The 13,505-nt window shown below is 42.9% G+C and overlaps 1 protein-coding gene across 4 annotated transcripts in view; it reads right to left on the bottom strand.

Moving 5' to 3' along the window:
• Window positions 1-251: 251 nt before the first annotated feature.
• The window catches only part of LOC140398609 (phosphatidylinositol 5-phosphate 4-kinase type-2 beta), a 119,434-nt gene continuing 106,180 nt past the window's right edge, over window positions 252-13,505 (bottom strand). For 2 of the 4 annotated variants that reach the window (XM_072487449.1, XM_072487451.1), the window contains 3 exons: window positions 12,827-13,082; window positions 5,690-5,793; window positions 252-3,893 (listed from right to left, as the gene is read on the bottom strand). In XM_072487449.1, the coding sequence (XP_072343550.1) occupies window positions 3,813-3,893; window positions 5,690-5,793; window positions 12,827-13,082 (441 nt within the window). In that variant the 3' untranslated portion in view covers window positions 252-3,812. Of the gene's footprint in view, window positions 3,894-5,689; window positions 5,815-12,826; window positions 13,083-13,505 lie in introns of all 4 variants that reach the window. The other 2 variants (XM_072487448.1, XM_072487450.1) reach the window with 1 other exon arrangement.

The raw sequence follows: 13,505 nt of genomic DNA, 5'->3' as shown, positions 1-13,505 counted from the left end.
ACCCCTGCTCTTCAAAAAAATAGCCATGGGATATTTTATGTCCACTAAGAGAGTAGGCAGGGACTTGGCCTAATGTCTCACTCATCTGAAAGCAAGCCAAAATCCACTTCTTCCCAATTTAAATGGGGGGGGAATCACCCTTTAAAAGTCCATGACCTCTGAAAATAAGAGGTTGGAAAGATCCAGCTGTACTTGGCTGAGTGATGACAGATGTTGGGAGAGTTAACCACCATCCAATTGTACCAGCGAGCTTTTACAAAAACATGTTTTTTTATTTGTAAGCTTTGGTATTACTGCAGCGAGTTTAAACACTGCATCACCACGACTCCCAAACACAGCATTACAAATTATTACAGTCAAACTCTGATAAATGCATAACTGGTCTAACCAAAAGTCTTGTACTTTCTGATCATTTCCAGGCAGATGTTCAAATTTGAATGTGTGTGTTGCATTTGAACCCAAAGGAAACCTCTACATGGGTTGGGGGTTAATTTGGTGGAAGATCAATCACCCACAGAAGCCGGTTAGTCCCTCTTGTTTTCAGGTTCTAATCACAAGATCTTTGATTTCCTTGACAATAGCGTGCAGACCTCTTCTAAACATCTGAAATAAAAAACCTTGTGCAAGGCAAGATGAGATCCTACAGGGTGAGATTGGATCAGATATATTAAAAGACAACTAACAGGAAATGTGGAAAATTAAAGTTCCTGACTTGCCAAAAAAAAACAAGATTCTGGCACTGTAAACACAGGGCAAAAGCATTGATCGTTCATGGGTATAAACTTTGCCCAATGTGCTATATAGAGCCATACAGAACTGGGCAGTCCAACCCTCTGGACAGTTCTTAGTTGGTTGGCTCCAACATTGGTAGGAGGAATGGAAAGGATACCAAAATTGGTCTTCGTTCCAGTGGACCAGTTGGAATGAAACTTTTGATAGGTGGCCACTCCCAGAAAGTACCTATGGATGGACACTGTATTCATGGCACGGTAGCACAGTGGTTAGCACAGTTGCTTCACCGCTCCAGGGTCCCAGGTTTGATTGCCGGCTTGGGTCAGTCTGCATGTTCTCCCCGCGTCTGCGTCGGTTTCCTCCAACGAGTCCAAAGATGTGCAGGTTAGGAGGATTGGACATGCTAAATTGCCTTAGTGTCCAAAAAAGGTTAGGTGGGGTTACGAGGATAGGGTGGTGGTGTAGGCTTAAGAAGGGTGCTGGTGCAGACTTGATGGGCCGAATAAGACCATAAGACATAGGAGCGGAAGTAAGGTCATTCGGCCCATCGAGTCCACTCCACCATTCAATCATGGCTGATTTCAACTCCATTTACCCGCTCTCCATAGCCCTTAATTCCTCGAGAAATCAAGAATTTATCAACTTCTGTCTTAAAGACACTCAACGTCCCGGCCTCCACCGCCCTCTGGCAATGAATTCCACAGACCCACCACTCTGGCTGAAGAAATTTCTCCTCATCTCTGTTCTAAAGTGACTCCCTTTTATTCGAAGGCTGTGCCCCCGGGTACTCCTTCTACACTAAATTCTATGATTCATGGCTAAACAACCTGCTCTTAGTCACCATCCAGCCTTGGACGTGACAAATGGTCTGGTTGGGTGAAGTAAGGGAGAGCAGCTACTAGTTGTGGGAACTTTCTCCAGTAAACATCTACAGCGAGAGGAAGAGAAATTTGTGCGTGTGAGGGGCGAGTAGGGTTTTTTAAAAAAGCACTAGTTGAAGAAGTTACGGATTTTTAAAAATGCTCTACCACCAATTTTCTAAAGTTAACAGCAATGCCCCCACATCAGCACTAATAAGATTGAAAATACCGGTCCTCCAAATTGTGTAAATAGAACTTTAAAAAAGTTCTAATCACTAATTGGGTGGGCTAAAGAATAATTAAGCTGCTGTTCAACTAAAGCATTTTATGCATGGGTTAAGATTATACACAGAAGTTACGCCTGCATCAGGAACTCTACATAAGTGAAAACAAAAAATAATTTGGTACTCTGAAAATCAAAGCTTGGATCAGATGTGCACTTACCCTGATGCAACTCAATTTAGACAGTAATTTTAATGTTCCTTTTTTCATCCTTTACAATTTTGAGTTAGCTACAGCTGCACTAGAATCTCTTATAACATACACAGTGCAATGAATTGTACATTTTTTTCCCCAGCGACATAGGGTGTCAGAAGGTGCGTTTCTATTTATCTCCCGTAATCTTTGCACCTCTAACATCCTACGTCTACTGTTCTCAATTATAAACTTGCCTGATCAGTTAATAAAATGGCCACTGTCCTTTTAGTAAAGAAGGGTTAAGTATTAAAAACGGTCCATAGAAAATAATAGGTTAGTGAGGGTTCAAACATTAAGTTGTAGTCTCTTCATTGGTTTTAAACATGTACAAATTTATGTGATCACTTTGTCACCAAGTGCAGACTAAGCTCACACCTTCAGTATCCCTCCTTTAATATCTGTTATGCTACACATAATTAACAGCATACATGAAATTCTGTTATTTAAAGGGTTAAAGTGCCAATCAATTCCTTCTATGGTTTCTGCAAGCAACAAATTAAATGTTCAAATTTGCTGCTTGCTGTTAGCATATTTTGTTTTCATATATCCAGAATGTTCTTTTTAACTAAGACAGCACAATATTGCCACAGCATTTTTGTAATATTTCAGGCTTGTTAAGGATTCAGAAATTGACAATCAGGTAGTTTTACAAAAACACTACCAAGTAACATTATTGTCACAGCTACCTCTTGTAACATCAGATTCAACAGCAAATAGCAATACTTTGTCAAAAGAATGAGTCTTTTAAAAACAGTCCCTTACAAAGGAATTAGCTCTTTAAAAAAAAAAATCACTTTTTTACTCATGTCTATTGACCTAGCCGACAGAATGACTGACACATTGTCCAAAAAAAAATAGCTTGAAGCACAATTACAGACTGTACTCTCTTAAAAAGCCAAAAAGCTCACATCAAAGTAAACGCGAGCCCTCCTGCCAAGTAACAAAAAAAAGTAAACATTTAGAATACATTAGGAATGCCACAAAGCCAATCAATTTACTCAAGCCACACCTGATGAACTGGTGGCCAATCCACAGACAGCCGAGCCAGACGCAGGCTCAGGAAATCTGAATATGTGGCATCCTATTGTAAATCTTTGTTTTAGTAAACATTTCCCCTGCCCTACCCACCCACCCTCAACAAACAATAGCTTATATATATATAGTTGCGTTGGTTTATTGATAACATTGCTAAAGTCCTTTTTTTTGTGATTTAGACAATATGGTAACTTAAAACATTTGAGAAACAGTATGGCAAAGGCCCGGCAATGGCGCAACCAGGGCTGGGATGAGTGCAGCGTCACAAAGATACACGCAAACATTCCGTGCCTTTGCTCCGTTAGGACAATATACGAATCGTAAAAAAAGTGATTCTTGCCATTGTCAAAGTGCCCGTTGTCCTTCACTGTGTGCAAGTGCCCACCTTCTGCTTTTAAGATCGTACAGTACGTCTCATCATGGCTAACGGAGTGCCACTGAAGCTACCGCCAGTAAAGACACACTCAGAATACATGGCAGGGAAAACTTCAAGAGCAATATAACATTTGAGGCAATGCAGATTTGCCAGCAAGTATCTTTTTTTTGTTGTGTTTTTCTTGTTTTGTTTCCAAAGGATGCATTTTGGAGATTAGTCTCTGCACATTGAATACTGCACGCACCACTACAGTGTCCTCAGTTTCCACGTTCCTGCATTCGCTACTCATTGGTAGTCTCTCGTTGTGCGTGTCACGTGTGTCTGCAGGGGCACTATGTTATGATGTTAGACATAAATTCTAAGAAACGCTTCGAGTACTGTTCTGGGTTAACTGTAGAGATCTCGGCACCAGCCTGCAATGTACAAAAAAAAATTACAAGGCGTTAATCTAAAAGATGAAAAACCATGAACCCTTGACCAGCAAAGATAAGACATTGAGAAGTAAAATGGTGTAGTTTTCTTCTCAAGAAACTGAAACTCGTAGAAACAAATCATATTTCATCCTTTATTCACCATAACCAAATATATTTCTCCCTCTCCTCTTTCCCTTCTACTCCAATTTTCTCCCCTGAAGGTACCACTCATGCTGTGCTCCAGTATCGTCAGGATCCAGTAAGCTAGACAATGAGCATCAAACTTGCTAATTAATCTGTGCAAAGACTCGCATATCAGCCCGATCTGATTCACATCTGACATCCTTGCTCTCTCTTCCCTCTCCCCCGCTTCCTATCTCCTCAAAGTCACTGAAAAGCAGCAAAGTTTTCCCTTAAGTTACACAAAAGCAGGAATGAAAAAGCATAGACTTAGTGGCCGACTCAGTTGTGGCGTTAGCTTCGGGACTGCTAACCTTCAATGATTAGATTCCTTCAAAATTCTCTTTATGCTGTGTTGCACTAAATGAAAAATATCTGCTTATCTGACCTGATATTTGCTGTTGAATTTGCAATTGTGTACTTCTGCTCCTTGAAAACAATAACGGCACAATTATCAACCCTCTAATCAAATCACAATGCAATGTGGCTGCAGCTTTCCATCCTACTTTGAAATGCTCACTATTATGCACATCTAAAATGTTGGAAGAAAAATATCAATTGTGTGTTAATATTTTTGAAAATCACGCTGACACAACGACAGGGCTGCTCTAAGAGGCAGTTACAGCACTAAACATATAAACATAAATTGTTTATTTTCTTGTTGTCTTCCCCTCTTCTGCTGACGCTCAGGTTCCCTAGATTTAGTTCATAATTTGACCAATCATGATGCAGAAGCCTCGTATATCTCAAACCACCACCATCTGTGTTTTTAAAATTTTATTTTTATAAATTTAGAGTACCCAATTCATTTTTTCCAATTAAGGGGCAATTTAGCATGGCCAATCCACCTATCCTGCACATCTTTGGGTTGTGGGGGCGAAACCCACGCAGACACGGGGAGAATGTGCAAACTCCACACGGACAATGACCCAGAGCCGAGATCGAACCTGGGACCTCGGCGCCGTGAGGTAGCAGTGCTAACCACTGCGCCACCGTGCTGCCCTCACCACCAGTGTTTTAAAGAGCGAATGAGACAGACGGTGAGAGACAAAGTATGAGTGAGAAAGCGTTTGAGATTGAGACAGGAGTTTGAGAGAAAGAGTGAGGGAAAGAACAATTGAAACAGCAGAGAAAGAGCGTTTCAGACATAGAAAGCATTGGTATCAGTATACAAAGCTGAGCGCTTAATAATTTGTCAGTATGGGATTTGAACTCTGATTCTACAGGAACAATTGGGTAGATATTCCTTGTCTGTCATCAGCATGATAGTGTCACCTCAGCTGAAAGGCGACACCTTTGACAGTGCAGAACCTCCCCCTCCCCAGTATTGCACTGAAGTGCCAGCCTGGACAATATGCCCAATCTCTGGAGTGGGCCTTGAACCCACAGCCTGATGAATCAAGAGGCAGGAATGCTACCCACTGAGTCAAACTGACGCTCAACAACGGACAATGACAGGTTGACGAGTGGCTTTCTTCATTTTACCCTTACACTGTATCGTTAACATCAGTGAATGGAAGAACACATAGCCCTGTGTTCTAAAGTGCTCCTACCCCCTCTAAATGCACCCCTTCCACAAAGCTTTCAGATTTAGTTGTCACGGGTGATGTACTTACCCCATGTTTGACTGTTTTGGCAGCATGGGCAGCTTTCTTCTTTGCATCGTAGTGAGTTAGAATGTCAATTATCGCCATAAAGAAAACTTCCTTTCTTGGCGCATCTGGAAAATTAGCCAGTATTACTGACATTAGAAAACAAGACTATTACAATGCAGTTATGATAGCAGCACCAGATTACACACGTTCCTTCCGGCGGTTTGTGCATAATAACTTTGCTCACTTTTATTTGCAGATTTTCAGAACACTCATGCAATTCTCTAAGACCCTGGTGGGTGGCAGTGGGAGACGGAACAGAACAGCTAGTGTGCTGCATATATTTCAAGCGCACTGTCTAATTGGCTAACCACCTTTTCTGTGACGATGGTCAATCAGATTAGAGTTTCCATCCATCACCATGGCAATCGTGCCTACATCATCAGTAATTACGCTGGCAAGCCACGGAAATATTGGCAATGATAAGAGTCAGGTCAAAAAGCCCCGGCTTGTAGCATTTAAAATAAAACCAAAAAAAATCCACATACTGCAGCAGAAACAGTTGTAACAATCCTTCCGCATATTGCAGCTGTTTGTAATGTCATAATAAATTGCAGATTGCCTTGCTCCAGCTGCTCACCTGACTTAAATATTGGAGCTATACGCAGAGTAATTTATACTCTCTACTGGTTAACTAGTTATTCTCAAAATTTCTTGATTTAAGATGCCCTTTTCATACGGATAAGCATTATGTAATCTCCTTGGAACAAAGGAGGCTTAGGGAGATTAGATAGAGGTGGATAATATCATGACAGGTTTCGAAGAGGTAGGCAGAGACGAGCAGTTCCCGTTCCCATTAGCTGATGGTACAAGGACCAAGGACACACACACACACACACACATGTGAAGTTCTGGGCAAGAGGTGCGGTGGGTGTGGCTATGAGGAACAATTTTGTTTTAACACACCGAATGCTGTGACCCGGACCTTGAAGATGATCAACCATTTCCTAAAGAAATTGGATGGGCACTTGAGGGGAGTAAACTTGCAGGGCCAATGGGATAGAGTGGACCAATGGCCAATGGGATAGAGTGGACCAATGGCCAATGGGATAGAGTGGACCAATGGCCAATGGGATAGAGTGGTCCAATGGCCAATGGGATAGAGTGGACCAATGACCAATGGGACTGACTTGACAGCCAAGGGCTGATTTTGTATATAGATTTTTTCAAATAACCACACATATTAATATACCCGAGGAAGCTCATTCTTATAAAACTTTAAAATACAATATAAGCTTCGCAAGTTGCTGTGATAACCAAACAGCAGGTGAATATTTCAAATATTAAACCTGTATCAGAGACCACCCTGCTGTAACAACTCCCAAAGGTCACCCTTTTAGGGAGGTTGTACCATGTGCTCTTCTGAACTTGTAACTTTCCAAATAGCTTCATTCAATTTAAACCCAATCTTGTGAACCAGGAACAGCAGTGAGGGCATCTGGTTTACAGATGTTCAAAGTAAAATTGCCCATTTTACTTAATTTTAACCAATCATGTTATTTGTCCAGTTGTTAATGACTTCCAAACAAGCTGGTTACGAACAGCATCCCCATTAGTCACTGTAGAACAGTCAGGTCCACCTGCTACCCGTCATGCTTTTCTAATTACTGTGCCACACATTGTGCTCAGATTTTTCAGACACATTGTCTGCTTCTCATTTTCGTTCAAATTTGTTCCCGAGATGAGGTTTTTTTTTTCTTCTTCAAGCAACGGATTTTAAAATGGAGCGGGTCATTCGGATCCTTCCGAGCGCACTAAGAATCGGCTGCTGGACTCATTTTGGTGCGATGGCTAAGGGCCAGCACCTTCCCTCTCTGGAATGGCAGTCGTGACACAGGGTCTGCAATCCCACAGCATTTTACCTCAAGTTTTATTTCATATGGTTGAACTCGGAGCTTCCAGATTGCCAATCTAGTATCTTAACCACTCCACAGGGGCTGTTTAGCACAGGGCTAAATCGCTGGTTTTGAAAGCAGACCAAGGCAGGCCAGCAGCACGGTTCAATTCCCGTACCAGCCTCCCCGAACAGGCGCTGGAATGTGGCGACTAGGGGCTTTTCACAGTAACTTCATTGAAGCCTACTTGTGACGATAAGAGATTTTCATCACTGATAGCCCCTATCACGCCTTAAGGAAGTATCCCTGACCAAGGCAATTCAGCAAACTTTAATTCATGCAGAGGATTCCTGAAGGCCCTCTCATTGTAACATTAAATCGGTTCTTAAATGTTTCCAGCCTATTTCCACCTCCATAATATCACCTGACTTTGGTCCTGCCTCAATTCATGTGCAGCTGAGACCTTCATCCTTTGTTATAACTATTCCAATGCACCATTAACTGGCCCTTCATGTTCCATCCTCGAAAAACTTTTTTAAAAAATTTAAAGTACCCAATTCATTTTTTCCAATTAAGGGGCAATTTAGCGTGGCCAATCCACCTACCCTGCACATCTTTGGGTTGTGGGGGCGAAACCCACGCAGACACGGGGAGAATGTGCAAACTCCACACGGACAGTGACCCAGAGCCGGGATCAAACCTGAGACCTCGGCGCCGTGAGACAGCAGTGCTAACCACTGTGTCACCGTGCTGCCCCCATCCTCTGAAAGCTTGAGGTAATCCAACACTCTGGTGCCCGTGTCCTAACTCTCACCAATCCTGTGCTCGCTGACTATTTTTTTCTCCAATTAAGGGGCAATTTAGCGTGGCCAATCCACCTAGCCTGTACATCTTTGGGTTGTGGGGTGAAACCCACGCACTGTGCTTGCTGACTTACATTGGCACCAATCAAGCAACACCTTGATTTTAAAATTGTCATCCTTATTTTCAAATCCCTTCGTGGTCTTTTCCCTCCCCAACTCTATAAATCTCCTACAACCCCCGCCCCACCAGCCCCTCTTGAGATATCTGCCCTCATCAATCATGTTCTGCTGAGCAACCCCAATTTTAACCCCGCCACCATTGGTGACCATGTTTTCAGCTGCCTGGGCCCTTCCTAAACTTCTCCACCTCATTGTCTTCCTTTAAAACTCTTCTGAAAACCTACCTCCTTGTGCAAGCTTTTACACATGTGCCCTGATATTGCATAAGTGGTTCACTGTCTAACTTTGCTTTGTAAAGGGCGGCACGTGGCACAGTGGTTAGCACTGCTGCCTACGGCATTGAGGACCCGTTTCGATCTGACCCTGGGTCACTGTCCGTGTGGAGTTTGCACATTCTCCTCATGTCTGTGTGGGTTTCACCCCCACAACCCAAAGATGTGCAGTGTAGATGAATTGGCCACGCTAAATTGCCCCTTAATTTGACAAACAAAATAATTGGATACTCTAAATTTTTTTTTTTTTAAACTTTGCTTTGTAACGCATCTGTGAAGTGCCTTGGGACATTCCATTACATTAAACTTAAATATAAATTGGTGTTGGTTTTTGCACCACTAATCTTCCTGGAAACATATCCCACAATAAACTCTAAATCAATAAGATGTGTCCTACGTATCTCCAATTCCTCCCTGATAACTCAGACGCAACATTAGGGACCAGCCACACGGCTCTACACTGTACTGTCTCCTGTCCTTGAATATTTACATGGCTTCTTAGCAACATGAACTGAACACTAAGCTATGATCTGAGGTAGGATTATAAATTTTGACCACTATCTGCTCTGACTGTTTTACCTATGCAGTCTGACTTTCAAATAGCTTTTTTGATGTAGTTCTGTGGTGGATGGACATGTTTAACAGGGAGTCTTTTTTCAGTATCATCCTCAACTATTGCAACACTAATCAGGGGGATTCACACAATGTCTATTTTTCCTTCCCAAACTCAATAATTTCAACAACTGAACATCGTTAATTTCCCATTGTTCTGCCTAAATACACATTTTGTCCAACTGTTACCTCTTAAGCCATTCACAAACATTTTCCTGCACTAACGGCAGGGAGCACTAATGTAGTACTCAGTTATTATGATCATTGTTCTGCCATGTCTTCTTGTCAACAGACTGCTGGGGATCCCTATGGATCACAGGGAAAAAATATTTCGCAATACAGGCCTTTTGTTATCAAGCCACATTTGCTGTTTGTTTAGGCAAATCAGGAGCAATTCTTAGAAACTTTCTGCAGAACAAGATCCTGCAAACAGCATAATAATAATAATCTTTATTGTCACAAGTAGGCTTAAATTAACACTGCAATGAAGTTACTCTGAAACGCCCCTAGTCACCACATTCCGGCGTCTGTTCGGGTACACAGAAGGAGAATTCAGAATGTCCAAATTACCTAACAGCACGTCTTTCGGGACTTGTGGGAGGAAACCGGAGCACCCGGAGGAAACCCACGCAGACACGGGGAGAACGTGCAGACTCCGCACAGACAGTGACCCAAGCCGGAAATCGAACATGGGAACCTGGCGCTGTGAAACAACAGTGCTAACCACTGTGCTAGTGTGCCGCCTTCACCTGTATCTAATCTTTGTGTGCTTGAGAGTGTGACTGCGAACGAGTGTGTGAGAATATTGCATTGTGATGAATGATCAATCAATTAATCTGGGGTTTTTTGGGCGATGTTGGCTGAGGGAGGAATGTGACTGAGGGGGAACTGCCTGTTCTGATTAGAATTTTCTCATTTTGTTTCTGGGAAGTAGACGTCGTTTGGCTAGGTCAGCATTTATGGCCCATCCTTAATTGCCCTCGAGAAGGTATTGGTGTGCTGACTTCGTAAACCGCTGTCCATGTAATCCATGTAGTGTAGGTACACCCACAGTGCTGTTGGTGAGGGAGTTCCAGGATTTTGACCCAGTGACACTGAAGGATGAAGCCAGGTGGACCCTTTCACAACCACCGAAATAGGCCGGTGGGACTCAACACGATGTAGCACTCCCTCAACACTGCGCTGGCATAGTGATCAGATGGAACAGTTTAAAATAAAACATCTTTTAAAATCTGAACAACGGTTATAACTTTGAAAAACAGGTACAAGAAAAACGCCAAAGGTGAAATCTGAAATAAATAAATAAAATACTGAAGTGGACTAATGTGGTTCTGAAAGAAACATAAGATTTATGATTCCTTAACAGCAACCACTCCACCAGCTTTAATTAAAACGTTCACCCAAGATCCACGCCTGCTGTGTTAACCTCCTTGCTTGAGGTGCCAAATGAGTTGCTATGTATCTCCATCCTGACAATAATTTAAATTAAGATCATGTATGTTTTTGTGACACTAAAGGTCAGAAAACATTTAGGAAATCTGTCACTGTACCAAGGAGCACCCACTGTCTGAAAAATCAAGTTTCACTGTAGTCAGCTACAGTCCCTCCACACCACCTCCTCCACCCATCAGAGGCACCAATAGACTCTGATGCAGGATATATATTAGACAGTAGAAATTCCCAGGCCTCCAGCAGCAAGCATCAAACAAATCTTGCCACTGTCTTTGACCTGCTATCCCACAGTGACTGCTGATATTACAGTATAGGCAAAAAAGACCAAGATAAACAAGATTTCCCATTAGTTCTGACAGTGCACCTCATTTTGCTTGCCAAATGTAACAAACCCATATAAAAGTCAATGAAAACAAATGTACAGCTGGAAGCAATATGCCTCAATTAACACTTACGTCACACTCTGCTAAACTGTGATACCACAAACGTGTAAAATGCTAAACAGCCAAAGCTAGGATGAGGTGCTGTATTCCGAATCACCTTGTCTTAATCGATCCCATCTCAAAAAGATGAACAGATTTAGATTTCACTTTTAGCATAGCAAAACTTTGTTGTACTGCTACCTCACGGCGCCGAGGGCCCCGGTTCGATCCCGGCTCTGGGTCTCTGTCTGTATGGAGTTTGCACATTCTCCCCGTGTCTGCATGGGTCTCACCCCCACAACCCAAAGATGTGCAGGGTAGGTGGATAGGCCATGCAAACTTTCCCATTAATTGGAAAACATTATTTGGGTACTCTAAATTTATATTTAAAAAAATAGTAAAACTTCCCAAGACGCGTCACAGAAGTGATATCAAACAAAATATGACACCGAGCCAGGTAAGATGTTAGGAGGACGGTGACTAAAAGTTTAGTCCAACAGGTAGATTTCTGGGTCACTGCCCGTGTGGAGTTTGCACATTCTCCCCGTTTGCATGGGTTTCACCCCCACAACCCAAAGGTGTGCAGGGTAGGTGGCCACGCTAAACTGCCCCTTAATGCAGCTGCAGAGTCAAAGCAATACAATGCTTTTGTGTAGCTTCTACAAATTAAACAAGAAAAAAATGCAACAAACACATTGCAATTCAGCTACTCAGTCCAGTGCTTATTCCACCTGCTTCCAATACTCAAATGTTGCATAGCGAAGAATTAAACATGCCACACGCACCCATGCCGCGCACTCCCCTGCAATTTTGGGACATCTTTTTCCTCAGGTGGGTCTGTCGAGTCGGGACATTTCCCAACTCCCGCCACCTACCTCTAACATGAAAATACATCCGGGTGGTCAGAGTCAGGGTTTCTAGTGTTGGGGTGAAGGCATAGATAGAGGGAGCACTACTTTGCATTTAGTCTTTCCTTTCATTCGTTCCTGGGATATGGGTATCCCTGGCCAGGCCAGCACTTATTGCCTATCCCTAACTGCTCTTGAGAAGGTGGAGGGGAGCCGCCTCCTGAACCGCTGCATTCTGGCTGATGGAGGTGCACCAACAGTGCTCTGCCAAACCTGATCTGTGAATGCTAATGAGAAACACCAAAGAGAACTGCTCCGTCCCCAGTAATGACAATCCTTGACAAATGTTATTAGACATTTCACGATCTTACAAAAACATGTAAAATGCGAGATCTTGGGCAGCATGGTGGCGCAGTGGTTAGCGCTGCTGCCTCACGCGCCGAGGCCCCAGGTTCGATCCCGGCTCTGGGTCACTGTCCGTGTGGAGTTTGCACATTCTCCCCGTGTTTGCGTGGGTTTCGCCCGCACAACCCAAAGATGTGCAGGCTAGGTGGATTGACCATACCAAATTGCCCCGTAATTGGAAAAAGTGAATTGGGTATGCTAAAATTTGAAAAAAATAAAGTATCAAAACATCTTTAAACTAAAAAATTGTAAGTTTGGAACAATCCGCTTACTGTCGTGGCTTTTTATGGCATATACATCAACTGTTGGATCAAACTCTCCTGGTCCAAAGATCCGTGGGAAATTCAACATGTTTCCAGGACTGTCTGGTGGAGTTCCATATGAGCCAACTGGATGGCCCATTCCATCGTTTTCACAATCTTCTTCATCGCCTTTCTCTTCCACTTCCATCTCTTCTTGTTCAGCACGATCCACATCATGGATGCCAACTAACAGACTGTAATCCATGATTTTCAGCTGTGCTAAAAACTATTAAGAGAAATAAATAAAGCAAAGTTAGGTGCTCAAAGTATCTGCTCACAGCCTTCACTGGGGCAATGGAACGTGACTGCTCATAGGTTCAGTTGTCTCTGGGAGTTTATCTTTGTTAACCCATCAAATCGCAAAACAAAAATCAACATCTTGCTTCAACTCTGCTGTGTATGGGCAGCACGGTGGAGCAGTGGTTAGCACTGCTGTCTCAGGGCGCCGAGGTCCCAGGTTCGATCCCGGCTCTGGGTCACTTCGGTGTTGAGTTTGCACATTCTCCCCGTGATTGTGTGGGTCTCGCCCCCACAACCCAAAGATGTGCAAGGTAGGTGGATTGGCCACGCTAAATTGCCCCTTAAGTGGAAAAGGAAATGAATTGGACACTCTAAATTTTTTTTTAAATTTAAATTAAAAAACTCTGCT

Source organism: Scyliorhinus torazame, chromosome 21 (genome assembly GCF_047496885.1).
Source record: "Scyliorhinus torazame isolate Kashiwa2021f chromosome 21, sScyTor2.1, whole genome shotgun sequence".
NCBI classification, from domain to species: Eukaryota; Metazoa; Chordata; class Chondrichthyes; order Carcharhiniformes; family Scyliorhinidae; genus Scyliorhinus; species Scyliorhinus torazame.
This window is presented reverse-complemented; position numbering and strand designations above follow the sequence as displayed.